The following is a 24,565-nucleotide window of genomic DNA, read 5'->3' as shown; positions in this document are numbered from 1 at the left end:
ATGTTTTCAAAGATGTTTAAGGAGTACAGCGCGGGATTCTGACGATCGTAGGCAAGGGATAGGAATAATAGCTGTACATATAGGATATCGTACATTTTAAAAGTTTATGACACAGCACTTGGTCCTAAAATAATGTGGTTTATCCTCACTGCACTGATCACAGGAGTGTAATGACAGAGAGTAAACTGACAATCCCACAGTATCTCACATAAATAACATTTAAAAAATCTAAATTTCAAGTCATGCACAAAGAAGATGACCACATTGCTTTCAAATATATGAAGCATAAAGACAGTACTCTGCACAATGAAGTGGTGCAAAAGAGGGAAACACGGCAAAAACCAAACAAACCTTACAAAAAAAAGGTAATATAGGCTACTGTTCCAATTCCTTCATGAATACAAAAAAAGTATAACACTCATTTAAGTTGGTCCATAAATTCTATCCAGAGAAACATTTCTTCCAAAAGTTAAAGAGTGACATAGATGTGAACTGGCTCCTCCTTACACTGATCTTGTAAATTTACATATGGGCTGTGGAAGGATGTTAATAATTTAATCGCTAACATTTTCTCAGATTTTACTCTTTTCTATAGAAACTTTATAGGCTATTTGATAGCAATGTTTATAGTAACAAAGATGATAAATGCATTTTTATTCATTAATTTAATTTACTTGTTGACAAATTTCACATCATAAATGCTAATAAAAAAGAAACTCAGATCGATGTATTCATGAAAGAAATTGAACAATACGTGTCAACAATTTCCTATCAAAAACCTATCAAAACAATGAATGTGTGCAATAGTTTCAATGTCTTTAAGTGACATTAAGTGACGCGTTTTTGTCATTATTTATTTATCTATCTATTTATTTATTTATTTTTCAGTTTTTTTTTTTTTTTTTGTTAGGTAGCCTATGTTTTGTTTTCGCTGTATTTCTCTCTTTTGCACTACTTTATGTTTCCATGACTTAATGCTTCACTTATTTGTAAACAATTTTGTGATCTCCTTTGGTCATAAGCTGAAATAAAGATTTACAAAAAAAAAAATTAAAAATTGTTATCGCAGCAATAACATAACGGGCACTCGCTCGAGCTCCCGTAGTAAGCCGCGCTAACGTCACATCACGGCGACACTCATCTTTGTCAGTGAACAAAATGGCGTCTTACTGTATGACAGTCACTAGGCTTCGGGTAAGAAACCGTTATTTTACATGGACAGAGCCTTTCCGCCGAGCCTGTGTCGGGTACATGTGTTAGTATGTAGAGGTTGTGTGTTGTGTTTCCAGCCCCGTCGCTTGCGGTTCATGAATGGCGGATAAATAAACGCCGGGAAGAGCCCGCACAGCGCCGCTCTCACCCAGGTCACCGTGTCCCTGTTTGACTCTTGCTAGCCGCTCGTTGTGACGGTTATAACCGCGGCTGGCTTCCCGGCGGTGTGCTTTGGCTCCCGGTGTCACTGATAACAACATTCATTCAGGTCCACATTGAGCTAAATGGTGTGTGGAGGCGGCCCAGCGTGTCCGGCGTTAGCAAGGTGATCACAAGGTTACTGCATTTGTCAGTGCGCACTTCTCTGTGCCCGCCGTCCTGCCGCTCAACACACTGCTGAGACTGACGGATACCGTGTGGGCAGCGAATCATTCAACACTGTGTATTTCCCAGCTTCATTAGCCCGGTGTTTTCGCCGAGCATCCTCTCATGTAGCTGCAGTGTGTAACGCTATCTACTGGTAGGCATGGCCGGGCCTTCTTACCTGAGCCGCCCCTGCACCTGCTCTCTGTTTAGCATCAGCTGAGCCGCTGCCGGCACGCTCATGGCACTGTACCCCCCCTATTACCATTGGAAATACACAATTAACATCATTCTTTGCTTTATATTTCATAGCTTTTGCTAACTCAATGGGGACAAGTGGGTAACCATGACATTAAACATGAGGATTTGTTTTCAGTGTCCTGTACACATTTTGTGCGCATCAGTGTTTCTTTGGGGTCCATTTGAACTCAGGCTTTTTTTTTTTTTTTTTAAGCTGTATAAAACATATAGGAAATATCAACATTTTTTCTCGTATTTGCTTTAGTTGTTTTGGATGACACTGAGGAACTACAGCATGCCATTTGTATTTGTCAAAAAGCTTCCCTCTGCTTTAGGGCCCAAAGCAAACATAACCACACCTGTAGTACAGGTGTGGTTATGTGTTGTAGTACAGTAGTACAGTGCCAGAGCCACACATAGTTAATGTGACATTTGGGAGGGAAAACAGGATTCCCACAGGAACCTTGTTGTTTAATGGGGTGTGTTATGTTCTATTTAAAGGGCTATTTAGGTAGTCAACAAGACACTTATAGTGCTTGACACACAAACTTGGGTAGCAATTTCTTATTCTTATAATTTTCTGGAAGTTAATGAGGTCAAACTGACCCCAGTTGATTAAAAAAATAGTAAATTTGGAGGCAACAAGAGGGCTAATATTAGATTGCCTTTTTTTGCCCATCATAATTAAACCAAGCAGCATTAAGTATATGCCTAGTCCTTATTTTGGTGACTGGCCTGTACACATTTATTTTTAGCCTAGTGTTATGTGGTTTTGTTGTCTTTATTTTGTTTGCTAGTGTGTTTTCTTCCGTAATATGACTGTATTACTTTGGTAATTAGGTCACTGTGTTGGCACCAATTGCCCTCCTGTCAGGTCATGAAGTGGTCTTCTCTCTGTGGTCCTTCTCAAGATTTCTTTCACTTTTCCCTGTTCCATCCTGTTTTTTAGGGACTTTCTTTCTTGCCTGCTATGAGGATAAAGTCAGGGGGTGTTTTTTAGTTGTTGTAAACCTGAGACTGTTAACAGTGATTTATGGCTCTAAATAAACTTCAACTTTGAACACCCTTTTCTTGGAGCTACACAGATATTGGTTTAGGTTTACTTTGCTAATTTATTGAGTTTATTATTTGGATAATTGTGAGGTAGATAACATTAATTGTCCTACTACTGTGGCTGGCTTACTTGCTCTAGTCTAATATGCATGCTGTGATTGAGATGATGTGGAACACCATCAAATTACCTGTGATTTTATGATAATTTCATCTGTATTATGTGGAAAGAATCACAGGGTGGCCTTACAGTAGCGTTTACTGAAGCTGCTTGGTTGTTTTATTGATGTCGCTCATGTTTTATTATGTATAATGATGGAATTTTATAGGAGCAGCCATTTTAGATTAAGGTGATAATGTTGTCAAGGTCTGGCCTCTCAACAAAGCTTCTGTAATTATGGTGAGCTGCATGCCTTACAGTGCAGGAGACACATTTATCCATTTGCTGTACCAGACTGTCAATAACAGTCCAACTGGTGAGGCTAACCACTGAAATATGAGTCACATGAACTTTCACCCACTTTTCTCCAAGTGCAGTGACTTTCCACTGAAAAGACAGAAAGAAGGATAGATAGTAGGCAAGTGACCACAGAGTGTAGTTGGTTAGAGGATAACTTTTCCACCTGTGTCACACAGGATCCCTCAGTTGCTTCACACATTCAGACTCAGTATCATAGAAGTTAATTGTGCTGTCAGATACTGCCAGTATTCTCCCCCAGCAGAGAAAATGTGTTGGTTTGTGGACATAGTGTGAGGTTCATCCTTGTATTTTCCTCTAGCATAGGACATTGTATTGTTTCCTGAAGCATTTTCACTTGTGACACTTGTTGAGTGCAAGATAGACCATGTGACCGTATTTACTTGGCATGGCTCCTTGTCTCATGGTCCCTCTCTTGCATAATTTAATTGTCTTCTTCCTTCTACCCAATCATTACAACTCAAAGTTTAATGTGTTGTAAAATTTGATGAGTGTTTGGCCTTAAACTGTACCATAAAATTGTGTTCATGGTGTCATTAGTCTGAATTGTGCTCTCTCTCCCCTGGTGTAGCTTGCCCTTGGAACTGGGGCAAGGCGACTTCATGTCTCGTCAGCCTTCAGCGCCAAGGTGGCCATGAGCCGCTTTGAGCCCGGCTCCAGTGTCAACTATGAGAAGATGCGCGAGAACATCAAAATCGTGCGCAAGAGGTCAGCAGTTGCCTTTTTACAGACTCATAAAGGCTCTTTTACATAGCATTAGATGCAAAGGCCAGACTGTTTACAGCTAAGCCTTTGCGTATGCCTGGTGTTTATTACAGTGACAGAGTAAATCTTTTGACATTTACAGTGTTGAGTCCTCTGAGCCAGCAGGACCCCCAGTCCTTCCCCAACCCCCCCACCCACCTAACTTTAGATGACAAGGAATTCTTCTCTTGTTAACCCAACCACTGGCTCTCATCCAGTGGGACGAAAAGCATTTTGGCTGACTGTAGCTTTTTTGTTTGGTCATTTAAGTCGTTTAAGTGACATCAGTCTTGTCATCTGTCAGCAGATATTATTTAATATAAATTCATGACCAATAAGTCCCTAGCCTTGCTGCTCTGACAAGCCATTTACCTCTAGGCTCCAGGGATTTTTCGTAGTTCTTGTTGATAATAGCAAATAAAGAAAGAACTTGACAATGGTACAAAATACAGGAAAAACATTTTTACATTGGGAAAAAATTATTGATAGATAAAACTTTTTGGGTTAATTTTTAAAATGGAGTTGGGTTGGAGATCTGAGGATGCCTGTGGCATAAATGAAAAACTTCAAATAAATTGAGACTTGAGTAAAAGAAGTATTTCACCCTTCCATGATATGTCCAAAATCCTCATAATTTTGCTTTTATCACTGTATGTTTATCACCTGGGGGGTCCCCGTCACAACCAAACATAGAAACTCTCAATTTCAAACACAACTCTTGACTCAACATGTCCACAATCCACCCACCAGGCTCAACAGGCCTCTCACACTGTCTGAGAAGATCGTGTATGGTCACCTGGATGATCCAGTGGGGCAAGAAATCGACCGTGGCCGCACTTACCTGCGTCTGCGTCCGGACCGCGTGGCCATGCAGGATGCTACGGCTCAGATGGCTATGCTTCAGTTCATCAGCAGCGGTCTGCCAAAGGTGGCTGTGCCCTCAACCATTCACTGTGACCACCTGATCGAGGCACAGATCGGAGGGGCTCAGGACCTGCAGAGAGCAAAGGTGAGGAGGAAAGGGACAGAAAATAAAGGAAGTGGATAAATCATCTGGCTCATTTAGAGGAGGAGAAAATCTGCTGTGAGAGGAAAGGAGTAAGAGGTGAATGCGAGGAAGGTGAAAGATGGAGGAATGGAGGGAGATAAGTGAATAAACGAAAGCACATGTGAGTGAGTTTGCTGACTAAGTAGTTAAAGGAATACTCAAGAAACTGAACCACCGGACTTACAAGGTGAAAATGGTGTCAAACATCTCCTCTCAGTCTGGGTAAGTCGGAAAAAGGATATTTTGCCCAAAACATTGGAGTGTCCCTTTAATAATGTCACTTGAGGCAGGATTCAACACTAAGAAGAATATGTGATGGCCTTGGCTCGCTTAAATGTTGGCTTTGCCCTTTGGATTGGTGAGTCACTGTTCCAAAAGGGTGAGCGCTGAAAGAAAAAGTTTCTGGTGTTATTATTTCTCACCAGTTGAACAGTTTGTTATTGCTGCCTCTCTATTCTGTAGCTGGCTCCCTGTGTGTTGTGCCTTTTCATATCAGACTGGATGCCTCCTCTAGAGGTAGTTAGACTGTTGTGGAGAGCGGTCATGGCACTGGGAGCTTTGAATTACAAAGTGAAAAGTAAATGATTGTTTTTTTCATCGTGGCAGGGATAGTCATTTGATTGAAATTGATTAATGAACACGGTATCATAGGTTCCATTTGTCTGTGATGTCAGATTAAGATGAATTGAGCTAATGCATTGCTTTTAAAGGCACTGACAATTACCACAAAAACACAGCCTGCCCACAACAGGAGCCAGCAGTCAAGTACAAAGCTGACAACACCTCGTCAGGTCCTGTTAATGTGTTTGTAAGATGGAGGGAGGGAGAGACTTGCTGGTGATCCAAGTTTCTCCTCTGGCTTTTATTATGTTTCTCTTTTTCTTACCCATTTTTTTTTGTTGTGTACACTTAGAGAAAAGCTTCTCTCACTTTGATATGAATAAATGAATACATAAATTTATTGTTAAGTGGTTATTTAAAAAAAAAGAAATCAAACTCTGACCTTCTGGCCTAACTGGACAAGTGGGGCATATTTTAGGTATTTGCTGTGTCTTGTTGGCATGGATGACTTTCACTGGCTGATTCTCACATTTAATCAATACTGCTGTTTCTATATTGAGTTTGGCTCTGGTCCCTCATGCCCCTTTACAGGGTATACGCAGGTATGAATGATTGAAAATTGAGTTTTGATGGAAGAGATCTTTTTTGGTGTTGATATTACTGTACATACAACCAATACTGTTAGTCTAACCTCTGTGTCATGTTTTTGGGGTATTCAGAGAATTGGAAAGAAAAAAGGGGCATGCAAGACAGAAGTTCAAGGTCCTTTATTTGTATTCATCATAAGCATCGAGGGCCTCACAAAGAATGAGCCTACATAGGTCTAACAAGTCAATAGTCATAGCACAGAATGATGTAACACAAACACAAGGAAGTAAAACAAAGCTGAAGTCACAAAATATAAACTTCTCACAAGAAACCACTAGTCTGAGTCAAGATTTGAGGACTGTTTGACCAACGTGGCTGCTTAGCCTTGTGTCATCTAGCTGCGTAGAGGTCAAGTTGAGTAACAGGGATTATATGAATTCAAGGCTGCAGCCAAATTTATTCTCTGGAGGTTACATAAACCTTACTTAAGGCTGAAAATATCAGGTGCTCAACGGAAGCCCTAACTCTCTGTTTCCTCTCATTCAGGAAGTGAACCAGGAAGTTTACAACTTCCTTGCAACTGCTGGAGCCAAATATGGAGTTGGCTTCTGGAAACCAGGCTCAGGGATCATCCATCAGGTAGAGTTTATTTTTATTTAAAATGCTGCAATCAGCAACAACTTTTCCAGTAGGCAGGAATATGATGTTTTGGACTGCACCCATCTCAGTATATGAACCATCAGGAAGGCTGCAGTTCAGGCACATGGCCTGTTTAACAAAATGCTTAGATGATAAAATAATAAATATGGACATACCTTAATAAATTCTGGTCAGTGTGTGTGCAACATACACACCTTACATAGAAACAGTTTTTTGAGCTTGAACACACATTCCAGCCCTGGGTCAGTGCCTCATATGCCTCTTGATACACTCCAGTGTGTTCAGTGGTGCCAAAAGTGTTAATTCTTTGAATAGCAGTCTGTTTAAAAATGCAGTTCAAAGTGCAGTGTGTTATTGCTGAACCTGGCTGAGTGTCCCTTTCCTTCCCAGATTATCCTAGAGAACTATGCGTACCCAGGAGTGATGCTGATTGGTACAGACTCCCACACACCCAATGGCGGTGGCCTGGGTGCCATCTGTATTGGAGTGGGAGGAGCTGATGCTGTTGATGTTATGGCTGGGATCCCATGGGAGCTCAAGTGTCCCAAAGTGAGTTCTTAGCATCTTTTGGTATCTTATGATTTGATGTCATTAAAATTTTATGAAGTATTACATTTCATCCCTGTTTTAACCATTGCTTTCTACCACAAATGGCTCTCTCTGTTTCTATATATCTGATCTGTTTTCTCCTCAGGTGATTGGAGTGCGGCTGACTGGCACCCTGTCCGGCTGGACTTCTCCCAAAGACGTCATCCTGAAGGTGGCTGGCATCCTGACTGTGAAGGGAGGCACTGGGGCCATTGTGGAGTACCACGGTCCTGGAGTCGACTCCATCTCATGCACTGGTGAGGACTGAATACATCACATGATGCCCTGTGGGTTTTGATGGAAGCTGCAAATTCCCAGACAGTGATTAAACCCTGTTGTAGACTGAAATGCCTTTTTAAACTGGCATAACTTTAATTCACTCTCTGGTTCATGGATTGAAATATTCCTGGATTTAGTGTTAGTCCTTAAGAAAATGAAGGTTTAAATTAAAGCTCCAAGGAAGCAGTTTTAACAGATTATTGCTCCATCCTCTGTCTCTCCTTCATTTCCACACAGTTCTGGGCTTTTTTAGATTTAGTCCAAGTTTCATTAGCTTTATGGCAGAGTCATTCTGCAAAAGAGTGCCTTATGACAAGAAGGGCAACAGATGGCAAGAAATAACCAACACTGTCACCAAGTACATTGCAAAGGACATGGTACCAATTCAGGCGGAGGAGAGATGTTTTCAAACAACATTGACTACTTAGGACAGCCTGCCTAGCCAGAAATATTTCATTGAAACACCTCTGCCTAATTTGTTTGATTCATTTCGCCAAACTCTGGAGCATAAACCGCAGAGGGTTTCATATTTTGCCACAACAATGGATTTGACAATAACATTAACAGCATCTAATATACTATTAACAAGAGCAACCTAGTACAACACAAACACATATTTCCGTTTGTTTGTTTGTTTTAAACATTTTTGAGGGATGCAAAATATCGTCAGTTATCGTTATTGGCAAAATCCCACAAAATATTGAGATATTATTGTTTTTTCAATATCGCTCAAGACTAAGGCCTGTCTTTTATTTAATCCCTGTCTGGGGAACCGTCTCTGACGGCTTCAAGACTCTTCTCTCCCACAGTTATGGAATATGTGGAAAATAACTAATAATTCTTACTAACTTTGGTGCACTTTCCTTTGTCCTTCCTTTATTGTTCCAGGTATGGCCACTATCTGCAACATGGGAGCTGAGATTGGAGCTACTACCTCTGTGTTCCCCTACAACCACCGCATGAGGACCTACATGCATGCAACGGGCCGTGGAGGTCAGTGCTGGACATTCAGAGACCAGGAAACATTTCCATCTTGCTATTTATTGGGCCACAAATTGCACAACTATGTTTCACCAAAAAACTGTTCCTTGGAATGTGTTTAAACTACATTTAGACCATCTAACACTGATACTGAAACTAAAAACAATACAGGTGAAAATTTTGATGTGGTGACAACTCCTCTAGGTCAGGTTTCCCACCCGTCTTATTCAGCAGTATAACAAGCACTGATGATTTCGTAATTATGCATATAATCACACCCATATCTCTATACTGGGGTTAGATGGTGCAGTAGTTTGTTGATATGGTGGCCTTTTTTTAAGGTCCCTCCCTTCCCACAGCTACATAAAAGCAATCTGTAAATTCTGCAGTGTGATGTTACTGTCTTTGTACCTTTTATTCATTTGACTGCTGACTTTTGTATTCCATGAACTGATTATTAATTTAAAGACAGTGATTTACGAGTTTCTTCTCCTATGGAATTAGTGTGGTGGGTCACTCTGCCTTAAAGAGCTGCTAGCCCACCTAAAAGAATTTCTTTAGTCTGGGTTTTATTTGGGAGTTTTAGTGTCCCGTGGTGGTCCAAATGTTGTTTCAGAGGCTTTCCTACTCCTGACAAGAATAAAACTGGAGGAAACCATATATCTGGGAAACGTTTGGCAAGACCTTAAAGATACAGAATTTTGACACAAAACAGTGGCTACTGGCAACTTCAGTCAAAAAAACTTTAAATTAAGTATTAAGGCATTAAATTTCAGAAGCTAATAAGAGATGGACTTTTGAGCTCATCCTACCTTGTCTCCATCTTATTTTCTTTTTCCTCCTTCACTATCTCTCAGACATTGCCTCCCTGTCTGATGAGTTCAAAGACGACTTGGTGCCAGATAAAGGCTGTGAATATGACCAAGTCATTGAGATTAACCTGAGCGAGGTGAGTAAACCCTCAGGGTTACTTTCCTTCCATTAATATTATAACTGGAAACATTGTCTTGCTTTGATGTAATCATGCTTGCTTTGTCATCATGGTGGTGTCTGCCTGTGTATCCTTTGATGTGTCGACACATTCTTGTTAATATAATAAATCAATAACAATCCAAAATATAAACTTTACACTTCAATCACACGTTCCCTCTATCGAGAGGATAATCCAATTAGATTTAATTACATAAATTGTATTTCTTTGAAGCTACTATAAGTCTGTAATTCTTTAAGATAAAGATAATGCCTTCACATGTGTTATGCAAAGACAAGAATGTAGACAGAAAAGTATTTGCTAATTAATGCATTAATTCGTTTATTATGGCCTCATTAGCAGTACTGGTTATGTGTAATCTATCACGGTGATTATGGCAGGACTTGAGGCTTTTCAGAAGTCTCTCGTTCTTCCTCTGGTAAATTTTTCTATGTCCACAATAACAAAGCTGATATTTACAGTGTATCTCTTATTATGATTGTCTTATTCTGCCTGTTGTAATGTCGTGTCCATGCTTTTCACCTCCTCCTCTGACAGCTGAAGCCCCACATCAACGGGCCCTTCACTCCTGACCTGGCCCACCCTGTGTCTGAGATCGGGGCCATAGCCAAGAAGAACGGCTGGCCCCTGGAGGTTAAAGTCGGTCAGTATCTGTGACAAAAAGCGTATCAGGTTACCAGTATATCTGGAATGCTTCGTCATGTGAAATTTGATATTTTTGCTCTTTGTTTCTACAAGCCATGTTACTGATCAGATGATTAATTGACATTATGATTCTGTCATTCTGTCATCTTGCCAGTCCTCTGAAATGACTTATTTCCAAATTGTCTACTGAATAGAAATAATGCCAGTCTGAGAAAATGAGTAGAATGTAAATCCAGGTTTCAAGTTGTAGAATGTACTGGTCTTTTCAGTGACTTCGCCTCAGCTATTTTCTTCCCTTTTCATATAGAAGCTGTGTTATTAAAAATAGATGAGTAGTTCTATATCTGTCCCCGTAATTGTAACCCACATCATTTCAGTTTCCTCCTTCTTGTCTTCTCTCTTCTTTCGAGCGTGTAATCTGACTCTTGCTGGTCTGTGTGACCTTGGTAGGTCTGATTGGCAGCTGCACCAACTCCAGCTATGAGGACATGGGCAGAGCAGCCTCTCTGGCCAAACAGGCTCTGGATAAGGGCCTGAAGTGCAAGGCCCAATTCACTGTTACCCCTGGGTCTGAACAGATCCGCGCCACTATCGAGAGGGATGGATATGTAAGTCAGAGCCTCAGTAATGTGACATTTCTTGCCCGCTATGAGGATTAAGTCAGGTGGTGGCGTCCTGTTTGTTGTAAAACAGTGGCATGTAAAGCCCTTTTGAGACTGTAAACAGTCACATTGAGCTTTAAATATGCTTGAACCTAGAACCTAGCTTGAACCTACTGTAGGTAGTACAGGAAACCTTATAATGGAAACTGTCTTCACTTTGAGCATGTTGTAAATTTCAGTTCAGTAGAGTTTAATGAACAATAGCATCCTATAACCAAGTCAAAAGTTTCCCTCAGATGCTGAAATGAAACATTACTGTAATTTCAAGTGATTTCAAAAGTATTTGTTAAACAAAAACTCGTTCAGATTTTCTTTCAGCAATTACACTATAAAAATGAAACAAGTTTCATTATAAGACTGGAATGAGCAAGATTGAATCAAAGTTATAGATTTCAAGATATATATATATAGAGAGAGATATAGATGGATATAGATATAGATATACATAAAATCTTTTACATGTCATTGAAAGATAGTAGCAGTGATTTCTGGGGATTTGTTTTTTCCGTCTTCCAGGCTAAGATCCTGAGTGATGTCGGAGGTGTGGTGCTGGCCAACGCTTGTGGACCCTGCATTGGACAGTGGGACAGGTATGTGTGTTGCTCTTAAAGGTTTTTTACTCACTTTCAATAGTCTGCACAAACATTATAAGGGCTGATGATAAAACAGAGAATCCCATGAGTGATGTATTACACATCAGACTAACTAGCTGTGTGTTTTTTGCCCTCTTCAGGAAGGATGTGAAAAAAGGAGAGAAGAATACTATCGTGACATCCTTCAACAGGAATTTTACTGCTAGGAATGATGCTAACCCGGCTACACATGCTTTTGTCACCTCTCCTGAGGTAAGGAAATGGTAAACCTGACTGTAGCACTGATTTAGCATTTGCACATTCAAAAAGTAGGACAGGTGCTTCGTATTAAAGTGATAGTTTGGACTCTTATAATCATACAGTGGTGTGAAAAAGTGTTTGCCCCCTCCCTGATTTCTTATTTTTTTGCATGTTTGTCACACTTAAATGTTTCAGATCATCAAACAAATTTTGATATCAGACAAAGATAACCCAAGTAAATATAAAATACAGTTTTTAGACGATGATTTCATTTATTAAGGGAAAAAGGCTATCAAAACCTACCTGGCCCTGTGTGAAAAAGTAATTGCCCCCCTTGTTAAATCATGAATTGACTGTGATTTACCACATTTTTTTGGAGAGCTGAATTCAATTTCACAAGCCACATCCAGGCCTGATTACTGCCAGACCTGTTGAATCAAGAAATGACTTAAATAGAACCTGTCTGACAAAGGGAAGTAGAATAAAAGATCTCAAAAAGCAACACATCGTGCTGCGATCTAAAGAAATTCAAGAACAGATGAGAAACAAAGTAATTGACATCTATCAGTCTGGAAAGGGTTACAAAGCCACTTCTAAGTCTTTTGACTCCAGTGAACCACAGTGAGAGCCATTATCCACAAATGGAGAAAACTTGGAACAGTGGTGAACCTTCCCAGGAGTGGCTGGCCTACCAAAAATACTCCAAGAGTGCATTGACGACTCATCCAAGAGTCACAAAAGAAGCCAGAACAACATCTAAAGAACTGCAGGCCTCACTTGCCTCAGTGAAGGTCAGTGTCCATGATTCAACAATAAGAATGAGACTGGGCAAAAATGGCATCCATGGGAGAGTTCCAAGGCGAAAACCACTGCTGACCAAAAAGAACACAAAGGCTAATCTCACATTTGCCAAAAACATCTTGATGATCCCCAAGACTTTTGGGAAAATATTCTGTGGACTGACCAGACAAAGGTTGAACTTTTTGGAAGGTGTGCATCCCGTTACATCTGGCATAAAACTAACACAGCATTTCATGGAAATAACACCATACCAACAGTCAAACATGGTGGTGGTAGTGTGATAGTCTGGGGCTGCTTGGCTGCTTCAGGACCTGGACGACTTGCCATAGTTGATGGAACCATGAATTCTGCTCTCTACCAAAAAATCCTGAGGGACAATGTCCGGCCATCAGTTCATGACCTCAAACTCAAGCGCATTTGGGTTATGCAGCAGGACAATGATCGAAAACACACCAGCAAGTCCACCTCTGAATGACTTAAAAAACCCAAAATGAAGGTTTTGGAGTGGCCTAGTCAAAGTCCAGACTTAAATCCAATTGAGATGCTGTGGCATGACCTTAAACAGGCCTTTCATGCTCGAAAACCCTCCAATTTGGCTGAATTAAAACATTTCTGTAAAGAAGAGTGGGCCAAACTTCCTCCACAGTTATGTAAAAGACTCATTGCCAGTTATCGCAAACGCTTGATTGCAGTTGTTGCCACCAAGGGTGGCACAACCAGTTATTAGGGTTAGGGGGGCAATTACTTTTTCACATAGGGCCAGGTAGGTTTGGGTAGCTTTTTTCCCTTAATAAATGAAATCATCATTTAAAAACCGTATTTTATATTTACTCTGGTTATCTTTGTCTAATATTAAAATTTGTTTGATGATCTGAAACATTTAAGATTGACAAATGTGCAAAAAATTAAGAAATCAGGGAGGGGGCAAACACTTTTTCACACCACTGTATTTGTTTCTCCATTTGAGTATAATACATCCACTAGAAGAATGAGACCAAGACTGCAAGAATGAGAGCTTCACCAGGAGTCTCCTGCTCCAAAATGAATGAGGGAGATACAGACTGAAATACAACGCAATTTTGTACAGTGACACAAAGCTAATAAAATGTTTTGAGGGATGCACAACAACAGTTTTTCAGCTTTGTGTCACTTTTCAAAATCTTTTTTTTTCCGGATTGTATCTACCGTATTTCACCAATTAATCGCCTGGCCGCAAATAGCCGCCTGGTTCTTATAATCGCCTGGGGTCTGCACCCATTTTGCGTATTAAATGCCGCACAATAACTGTGCGGCGCTTCCGTTTTCTGTCAAAATAAGAGAGCTAGCTAACGTTAGGAAAAAAAAGGGTGCACCGTAATCTTAAATCGACCGACTGTAAATATGTTGGACAGTAACTGTGATCAAAGTAATGGCCTGGTGCAGGTCTGTGCAAAAATAAATAAAGGCCTGCAGCGAATAGCCGCCTGGTTCTTTTAAACGCCTGGGATCCAAGTTGATTTTGCATATCAAACACCCGGGCGATTAATTGGGGTATTTGATTAATTTTGAAACAGTACACTCGCAGTGCAACTCTCGTTCTTGCGACATGGAAGGAGTTAATGGACCAAACTTGGTGGATGTATTACAATCAAATGGAGCAACAAATATGATTATAAGAATCCAAACTATTACTTTGAACCACAAATCCATAAAACAGAAAGAAAATAACTATGCACTGGAGTAACATTCTCCCACTGGATGTAAACACCAATAAACGCCATCACTGCAGTGTTTGAGTATTTCCTCTCTTTTTTTAAAATAGTAGCGTAGACTGAGACCAGGAAATTTAAGCCTGGACTGACCTAAATTGAAACAGAACTGGATAGGTATGGCTTTTGGTCAACCCAAACCCTGGTAAAGCTCTAAATTCTGCAAAATATGTAATAATAAATTGCTGCCATTATCCCTCAATTATTTAAATATGTTTAAATTATACTTGACCTAAACAAGAATAATCCAGAGAGACATTTTGTCCAACCAGGTGTTTAACCATTATGTCCATGCGTGTTAATATGAAGCTCTGCAATTAGCAAATAAATGTGCACTAATAATACATCACACCTTTACTCAAACTAGCTAAAACACAGCCAACATGACACATACATCTAATAAGCTCACAGATTTATTGCAGCTGAGCCCATTCTCCTCTGCTTCCTGGATTTAAATATGCTGAGACTGGTTTTCTACCTTTGCAATCAAAGCAGTCCTGCTGTTTAATTTGACGCCTCTGTGTGTTGCTCCTGAATTTAATGATGTTGAAATTTAAAGGTTATTTTTTGGCATTTCTGCTTTATTTGACAGTCACAGTAGAGAGAGACAGGAAAGGCAGGGGAGAGAGAGGGAATGACATGTAGCAAAGGGACGCTGCGATTAGGACTCAGCCTTAATACATGGTATGCGCTCTTATCCGGTGAGCTACCTGGTGTACCATGATGTTGAAATTTAAATGGATTATTCAATGTAATGTAATATAGATTGTCACCGCTTTGGCCATCGCTGGAACCCTAAACTTCAACCCCGAGACCGACTACCTGACCACACCCAACGGAGAGAAGTTCAAGCTGGAGCCGCCCACTGGTGACGAGCTGCCCTCCAGGGACTTTGACCCGGGCCAGGACACCTACCAGCACCCGCCGAAAGAGAGCAGCTCTGTCAAGGTGATTTCATGTTTAACATGTTCACTTTTTAATGTCCTGAAAGCACCCTAAGAAAGTACACATCACAAAACTGACAGACAGATGTTAAACACTTGTCCTGTTAAACACTTTGTAATAACACTGACACATTCTGATGGGGCACTTTGTTGGTATCACATTATCTCAGCACTTTTTGATTATTATGGTTAGAATAAAATTCCAAAAGTGAATAGCAGGGCACTTTACTTGCAGATAAAACTGACATTTACTGAAGCAAACATCTGGTGTCATCGTTAAGTAAGAGTTTTCACCTTTATATGAAAGGGTTTGCAAGTCTAAACTGACAGACTGATGAAGGCTTAGGCTGCAATGAGCAGAGTTGTTTGCTTTAATAAAACCCTCTTTGATCTGGAATTCTGCTGCCTTTTCATCCTCTGAAATACTTTTTGTGATGAAAGTGTCTGGTTTTGTTATGAACACTTCACATCTGATGCTGATTTGATGCTGCTCAGGTGGATGTGAACCCTGCCAGCAACCGTCTGCAGTTGCTGGAGCCCTTTGACAAGTGGCACGGCAAAGACCTGGAGGACATGAGGGTCCTGATCAAGGTAAGGAGAGGATGGATGGGAAGAAATGGTTTGGTGAAGAAGGGAGCAACAGAGGAATGGAACGTCACTGTGGATGTGCGAGTCAGGGAGAGGTAGTTGCAGTGTGAGGCGAAGAAAAATTGTAGGGGATTAAAAAACAAGGACTGTCCCAATACCCATACTTTTGGTCTTTGAACTCAGCCAAGTGTCTGGCCACTTGAGTTGCAAACTCAAGTGTAAAAGTAGGCGTGAGGGCTGCAAGTACTAGGCAGTTTGATCAACACATAGTGGGACGCACTTGGCAGACAGATGACGTTTCCAGTTCCAGAAGCAGTTCTGAAATAATTTTAAATACATTTTCTAAATAAATATGTGAATTGAAGGCCCAATTAGCATTCCAACCATTAAATGAGCAGTCAGCTAAAAGCATAAATAAGGAAATAAAAATGGAAATGAGCAAATAATTAGATCACACTTGAAGAAGTTATACTGGTGTATTTATGTTAATACTGCTTTTCAGCGGTATTAACGGTAAGGATTCATTAAATGTAGACCTAGATTGGGGTATTTTCACACAAGTAATGGTCTCCCACACGTGTTCAGTGGTGTGTGAACGTGCACTCTGCACACCACAATTCCATAAGTGTGGGATGTGGGACAAAGCCATGGGCAGTGTATTATCTGTCACATGCCAGGGGTGTGATCACTGTGGTGGGTCAGGAAACTCAACAGAGACCCCGCTAAGTAAGTCTTGCCTCCACATATTTACAGTTAAGAGTATCCTGGATAATATTGTCTTTCACATGTATTCCTTTGTTTAAAGAGGAAATGGGAATAATATGTGCAGAAGGTGGCAGACAGCTTTTCCAATGGAGAACATGTTTCTGTGTACAGTTTTTTGGACGGTTTTAAACATACTGCTTTTCAAAAGCGTTTGTCCTAACATGACTGGAATACCATTGAACAAAATGAGGTACCAATGGCTGATTGCATTTGTTTAATTTCTTTTACTCTTCCCCTCATCCTCCTCTTCCTCGTTCCTGTTCCTCCGGTTTTCCAGGTGAAGGGAAAGTGCACCACCGACCACATCAGCGCCGCTGGGCCCTGGCTGAAGTTCCGTGGCCACCTCGACAACATCTCCAACAATCTGCTGATCGGTGCAGTCAACATCGAGAACGATGCCGTCAACAAGATCAAGAACCAGCTGACAGGAGAGTATGGCGGTGTGCCTGATGTGGCCCGCCACTACAAGGTGAGCCTGGCCGGACAAGATGCCGTTTCGGTTGTTTTTAATTTTTTTTATCCTGGTTTTTGCATTTTAGGTTTGTAGGTTCTTATCACTGGACTTGTGTAATTTATCTTTGTATTTTATTATCATAGTATTTTATCTTTCCATGCAAAGCACCTTGTGCTCTGTGCTTGAAAGGTGTTATATAAATACACTCATTATTACATTGTGCTCAGAGATTCTGTACCATGCAACGTAGTAGTGCTGTACAAATAAAGTTGCACCATATCCTATAGTGATTTATGTAAAAGTGCACCTGTATTATTAGACTTAATCACACAGTGGGACTCCAACAGAATGTATCATCCTGACTAATTGAACTTTGCCGCATTTGCCCAGATGAAATTCTGGTGTAACGGACACTTTCTGCCCACAGGAAGTAACGAATTGAGTCTGAAGAGCAAAATACAAACTGCTAAATGGCAGCGAAAACGGACGGGTTTGTAAACATGAGTTTATGGATTCACATCACATGATATCTGGGTATTAATGTTTACGTTTCTCAAAGGGATATTTCATACTCTAATTTTATGGTGCCAGTGGACAAAGTTGCATGTACAATCATGTATCAATATTTTAGTGTAGCCTGTGATATTAAGCAATTTAATTTAATTCCATTTGGTCTACTGACAAATACATGAAGACAGTGTAAATCACTGCGACTAACACTCATGATATGTAACTGCGGTGAAACCCTTCAGCAAAATAATTGGAATTCTAATTACAAGCGTAATCGTGCAGTCCTGCTTGGATTTCAACCAATGCTGTTACAACTTTTCACAATAAAGTTAAGCCACATTAGCACTCCATTCAGCCTTACAGCCATTTCCATGTATGTTTGATCTTCGTCTCATGCTCTCATCTCCCCAGGCTAACGGAGTCAACTGGGTGGTGATTGGAGATGAGAACTACGGAGAGGGATCCAGCAGAGAGCACGCCGCCCTGGAGCCCCGGCACCTGGGAGGACGCGCCATTATAGTCAAGAGCTTTGCCAGGATCCACGGTAAGTGTCAGGGCTCTGAGATGAAGAATAAGCAGCTATAATCAATATGTCACTTGTGTATCTCTGGACACATTTTAAAGACATTCTGGCGTCTCTGGAGATGTCGAATTTTAGATCTGATTTATTTGTTTGTGAAAAGCAGAGAAAGGTCTCTGAGCTTGTGATTGCATTACTGAGGATTTACACTTTTACAATACTGAGACTATAACATTGACGATGTGTTCAGGTGTCTCCAATTTATGGGAACATTTCTCTAAGTGCCACTTTGTGCTCATAAAGGAGTATTTGGGAGTGCTGTGTGTGATAGGTGTGGGTAAGAAGCTTTCTGAGTAGATGAAAGCTTGTTTGGTAGTGTTTGAGGACGGGTTTGACTAACAGGGCTTCCTTGGCACTTCCAGAACAGTTTTAATACACAGTCTTATGTATTATTTAATCATCCTTTATGGAATTTTGCTGTATACAGTCATTGGTGGCATAAAAGGCTATAGAAATACAGTGCAAAATACAACAGCAAAAGACATCATCGCAAAACAGGGACAACAACGGCATAGTAAAAGAAAAAGACATCATCTTCTCATTTATCAACATGAAAGGATATAAACACACATAAGTTTGGTACTGCCTGTTTGAACAAAAAAAAAGGAGCAGCTCATCATGACACACACACACACACACATACACACACAAGCTCACTTAACTGAGGGTGTGTATTGTTCTCCATGAGTTTGTGTTGCTGTGGAATGCATCTGCTCCACTAAGGCAGAGAGCCCCTCTGTTTACAAAAACGTGCCAGTATCTTCTCTTTTCCTCCTTATTCTGTCTTTTCACTCTCCTGGCATCCTTTCTTCATCCTTGCCACAGAGACTAACCTGAAGAAGCAGGGCCTCCTGCCTCTGACTTTTGCCGACCCCCACGACTATGACAAAATCCGCCCCGACGACAAGATTTCCATCATGGGACTCAAAAGCTTTGGCCCCGGCAAGGTGAGTAATATTCATTATGAACCCAGCATTAATCAAAAGTACAGCCTAGCCTTGCATCCCAAAGAATAAGGCTTCAGTTTTTAGGGGTGTGAATTTTCAGCTTAACAGCGACTCAGTACCTTTCACAATTCAGTATGTAAGAATGTTTTTTTTTTTTTTTTTTCCAAATGAAGCAATACCAAACATTATTTTTTTGTAAAAAGAAAACATTATTGACAGATAGTTGCAATTCATAGCATTCTGTTAGATTGACAAAACATAAATAATGTGAATGATTCGAATCAATTAATTAACTATTAATTTATTTAGTAGATAGATGCACTTGTATCGTCAGTTTTTAATCGATGCATCAGTGCTCTGAATGAATTGTTAAACCTTTAACTGGTTTCAATTCTCCAAAGATGGACCCCCAGAGGTGCTGTTGTGTACTGTACAATAACATTTGGGAAAGATGAGGACTAAAGGTATAAGAAAATCAGCTCTGTTTGCCTCCCGTTTGCTCCTCCAGCCTGTGACAGCAGTGATTAAGCACAGCGACGGCAGCAAGGACTCCATCTCTCTAAACCACACCTTCAACGAGACGCAGATCGAGTGGTTCCAGGCCGGCTCCGCGCTCAACCGGATGAAGGAGCTCCAGTAATTGTTTGAGAGAGGGGAGGCGGGGCCTGAAAGGGCCAATGAGGGGCCTTGGTGGGGATTATGAACGGGAGAAATGTGGGCCTGGATATGCCAAGAGGGAGGGGCTTCGCAAAGAGGAAACGATGATGGGAAATAGGTAGATGGTAACCAGATTTCTTTGTGTTTAGGCTGGTAGACGGACAGCTATAGACATGCTTCAGTAGAAAGGAGTGTACTGACTCAGCCCATTCACACACACACACACACACACACACATGCACACAACCCACACATACACACAAGGTCGCTGTACAGATGAAAAGCGCACACACACAGACACAAACACACACAGACAAGATTACTGTGAAAGCACTCCCGGTTGGCACGCAGAAACACACGCACACGCACACACACACGCGTGCTCACAAATCAGCGCACGTAATGGCAGGCATCGCTTAGCAGTGTGTGTCCTCTGTTCGAGGCAGCGCTGTTCGCATTGGCAGCGCTTCCTTGGCGTGAATCGTATTCGTCGAGCTTATTTGTTGTCTCATCGACTGCAACCCTGCTGTATCGTTCATGCACAGGCGCACAAACACGCACACAGCATCCCATCCAGCACACACTCCTCTCCTGGATCTCTGTCAGCGTTCGTCTCAGTTGCTCCATCCAAACAGTGAAATAAGCTGCCCAACCTGAGATGCTCAACTCAGATGAATGTATTTGACCAGTCACTTGTCCTCGCTGTGTCAGGAAGTCCAAATATGAGTAGCTTTTTCCCGGCTAATGCGCCAATTGGTCGTTTTTCCCCTCCAGCTGTAGTTTAACAAGCAAGTTTTCACACTGTAAGTGAGCAGCCAGGTTGACAGATTTACTGTATGTAGCATCAGTGAAATCCCTAAGGCCCCTGCTCTTCACACACTGTTCTCAGTGAGTCTGACATCTTGTTTTGGATGCTTGTTGTCTGAATAAGAATTTTTCCACATGCCACTCTGTACATTTCAACCAAATCTCTTGAGCTTTGTACTTTCCACTCCCCGATGATCTTTGTTTTCCGCTCTCTCTTTTATTTTTGGGCTCCTGCATGTAACGCCTCATTGTGCGTAAACCTTTTCTGTGTGTTTGTGTGTCTCTACGGGCAGGACAACAAACTAGAACGCACACTGCTGTCGTCTTAGCGCTACAGTAGTCTTGCCATATTTTTTCCCCTCCGTCTGTATCTGTCCTTTGTGTGTCTGTGTGCGATGTGCAATGGTCTGTGTTCCCATCTGTCCGTCCCCTCTTTGCCTGTCCCATGTCTCTCTTTGTGTTTTGGCCAGGTCCTCAGGCTGGCTTGCTCGGATCAAACCACAACCTGACACGTTTTGGTGAAATGGGCTAAACATTAAAGCTGCATTAGGCAAGATTTTGATGTAAAAAGTTACTCATCTTTTTAGTCGTAGCCACCGTGTGTAACTGCAGCAAAGAAAAGCATGCATCTGTTAGCTGAAACACTCAAGTCGCCCTGTTTACCAAATGAAATTCTCAGGTGTGGCTACCAGAAATGTTCATCGCTCATAGAAAGTGGAAAATTGAAACTACAAAAAAAAAAAAAAATAGTGAAAATAGAAACATTTTCGTGAAGAGCAGTGAGTGAGCGCTGTGTCCAAAGAAAGCTGGACTCAGCGATGTTAGTTCTTTTTGGCTGTTGTCCCTTTAGCTTCATTTGGTACAAAGAGATCACAGACCGTAGGTGTGATAAACATAACCGCGCCACATACTCACATCCTGTTACATGATTTCTGGGTACTGAAGTCCAGATTCTTCCGTTCCCTCGCTTCCGTGTGAAATTGTCTAGTGCAGCTTTAATGGCTGTTTGTCTTTGAGCTGAATATGTTTTTCAGGTTGGGGTTCGGTCCTCATCAGTGTGAGGAGGCCTACTGTCTTCTTACAGACGTAAACTAACGCACAATCTAAAGTCCAGACGCCTGTACGCTAGCACTCCATAGTGTTAGGGAAGTAGTTGTAGGTGTGCTATGCCACGCTTTCCTCTGTAAACATGCCACTCCTCAGTATCCCACTGTATTTAGCGTGTGACTCCAAATGACTGACATCATACAGCGGATAATATTTATTATTACATACATGTGAATTCAACTCGGTACACAGTTCAAGATTCAAGCTCATCGTGGCGTTACATTTCGTCTTGAATCTAGCCATGATGTATGTAGATTGAGCCAAATAAATAGTTAGATTTATAGGCCTGCAGATGTTAGAGGTCATTGCAGCTGTGTTTTATTTAAGTGCTGTTTTGGCCTCTGTGTTTAGATCTCGTCATGTAGAAAATCTAAAAATCTGTCTACTCTCCTGCAGAAGAAACAGCTGGTTCTTTGGATTAATAATCAGCCATAGATCCCAAAGGCAAATCTCCATGTATTAAAAAGTCACCCAAGTTTGGACCTGTGTGTAAATGATGTGATATATAGCTGCACTTTGTATAGGGGCTGTGTACATATAGTAAACATAGAGATATATATATATATATAAATGTATGGAGAGAGCAAGAGAGCTGCTGTACGCTGCCTGTCTAAATGCAGAGCCTTTTGCTCTGGGTGAGCCGTTGTAACATAACGTAGCGATGCTGCCTCCCCTCTATTGTCTTTATTAAACTGAATCTTACCCGACAGTTTCCGTCTTTCTCTCCCCTTTCCCACCCAACTCGAATATTTTCACAAGCCACGTGACATGCGGATTTTAGGGTGCAATCAGAGGCTAAGCACAGATATTGGATTGTAGCTGTCAGTTGTGCTCAGTGTTTTGAGACTCGTGGTATTGTATTATACCTGTTGAAAGGCTTTCGGCACGCAGCTGCTGGGTTGATGTCTGAGACAATGAAAAGGGATTGTTATTTTTTTATGAAGATGACTCATGATGGTGTGGTTTAATTTTCTTACTTTTGTTTGATTTCAGTTGTGTTTTAAGGTGTTCTGAGGGATGGAGGTGATTGGAAGCAGGGGTGGCCCAAGGTTGAGACAAACACACTTAGTTGTCCATGATATATATATATATGTCGTGTTTAGGCACATGAACCTTTGGCTCAACACTCACAGGATCATCACAAACACTGGTTTAGCCGCTCATGGAGCTCAGCACTTTGACGGTAAAACATTTTCAACACTCCTGATCTCTTTAGTGCAGTACTCGCCAAAGATGCCTCATCAAAATACTCCATGAAATATGAAAATGAAACTGAATATTCCTGCTGAATCACTTGGGATTGTTGGTCCAGAGTTATTCTCGATCAGCTGTGGTTGAAAACTGAATTTGTTACTGTGCACCAAACTACCTACTGTCATGTTGACATTTCAAAGTCGACCATGTGCAGCAGTGTTTGAATATGAACAGGGTGTCGGTTCCTGCAAGGCTCAACAGAAAACCATGTCCAGTGTGAAATACCTTCAGAAATGTTTGCTACCTTCAGTGATAGATCGTTTTCCTCATATATACACATCCATACCAGGCGCTTGTGGGGCATTTTGCTTATACTGTGATGTACGATAATGCTTTGTTCACTGGTCCAGGTCTTTGAATTTCTAAGAGCTACTGTAAAGTGACAAATCAAATGATGTTAATGGCATCGTCCTCTAGCATGCCCAGTGTGTCATTTTGTACCCAGGCTCTGTTTGGCCAGGTCCTCTCTGGTGTGTTTTAAATAAATTCTTCAGTAACAGCAGTGATTTGTTCAAACATAGCAAACAAATGGAAATGTAACTATCTCATGCAAACAGCTGTTGTGATTGCCATGTTATTTCATAGTGATGAACCCCCCTTATCACTAATCCCACCTGTTTTAACTTTAATCTTTATTTTGTTAAAGTAGGTGATTTGAGACGCTTGCACTTTTAAAGCTTGCAAGTTTAAGATGAGATCTCAGTATGTACAACATAAATGGTAAATTAATAAATATTAAATTTCAGAAGTGGATTTGTTTGTGTGTGTTTTCTCAGTGATCTCATGAAGTCATTGATGATCGTACTTGCCTGTCAACATCTGTATGGCCTGGCGTGGCACGGGCTTGGGCCAGCTGCCACTGTCCGCTGCTGCGTTCAGGTGCTCCTCGGAAGTTCAAACTTCCCAAGATCAAGAATCAAAAACAAGTCTTAGACAAAAGTTAATTTATAGATGGGCATTGTTTCATTTTAGGAATCACATAACAGAGACACTTTGTGCTGCAGTGGTAAAACAAAATGAGACAATACACATTATAGGCACTTGGTTCTATCGATTTACTGAGCAAAAGTTGCATACATCACTTTTACTTTTTTTTTTCTTTTTTTTTTTACTTTTTCCACGCTGTTTTGGCAAATGGTACTAAACTAAACTTTATTTATACTGCACATATCATGCAACCAAACACAATGCACAGTGTTTTACTGTTAAACAAAACAGACCACAAAAGAGAAGAAGAAGGAGGAAAAAATTAAACCCAACAAGCGCTGCAATCTCTATACCAGTCAAACTGAATGAGCGACCATGTGTGCCCGTCTGGACTGTAATGCAGTACAGGATGACTCTCTGTGCCTGCACAGTCTCATTAAAACACACCGACAAGCTGACTTGCTGGTCAAACCGTTTCCGCGCCGTTTTTACAGCAGCGCCTGAAGGCAGCAGAGATCAAGCCGCTGCATGTCACTTTCACTGCACAAAAACT

At 41.1% G+C, this 24,565-nt stretch overlaps 1 protein-coding gene across 1 annotated transcript; it reads left to right on the top strand.

Annotated features, from left to right (window-relative positions):
- Positions 1–1,122: 1,122 nt before the first annotated feature.
- On the top strand, positions 1,123–23,838 carry LOC115363127 (aconitate hydratase, mitochondrial-like). The gene is made up of 18 exons (XM_030057213.1): positions 1,123–1,194; positions 3,915–4,051; positions 4,838–5,096; positions 6,831–6,923; positions 7,335–7,493; positions 7,639–7,789; positions 8,700–8,804; positions 9,650–9,741; positions 10,321–10,426; positions 10,879–11,036; positions 11,607–11,680; positions 11,824–11,935; positions 15,238–15,420; positions 15,912–16,007; positions 17,047–17,238; positions 18,145–18,277; positions 19,139–19,260; positions 19,769–23,838. Exons 1-18 carry the CDS (start codon positions 1,159–1,161, stop codon positions 19,898–19,900), a joined length of 2,340 nt encoding a protein of 779 aa, XP_029913073.1. The 5' UTR covers positions 1,123–1,158; the 3' UTR covers positions 19,901–23,838.
- The last annotated feature ends 727 nt before the right edge of the window (positions 23,839–24,565 follow it).

The sequence above is a fragment of the Myripristis murdjan genome, chromosome 8 (genome assembly GCF_902150065.1).
Source record: "Myripristis murdjan chromosome 8, fMyrMur1.1, whole genome shotgun sequence".
Classification (NCBI taxonomy): Eukaryota; Metazoa; Chordata; class Actinopteri; order Holocentriformes; family Holocentridae; genus Myripristis; species Myripristis murdjan.
Note: the sequence above shows the minus strand (reverse complement) of the source record. Positions and strands in the feature narration are given on the sequence as shown.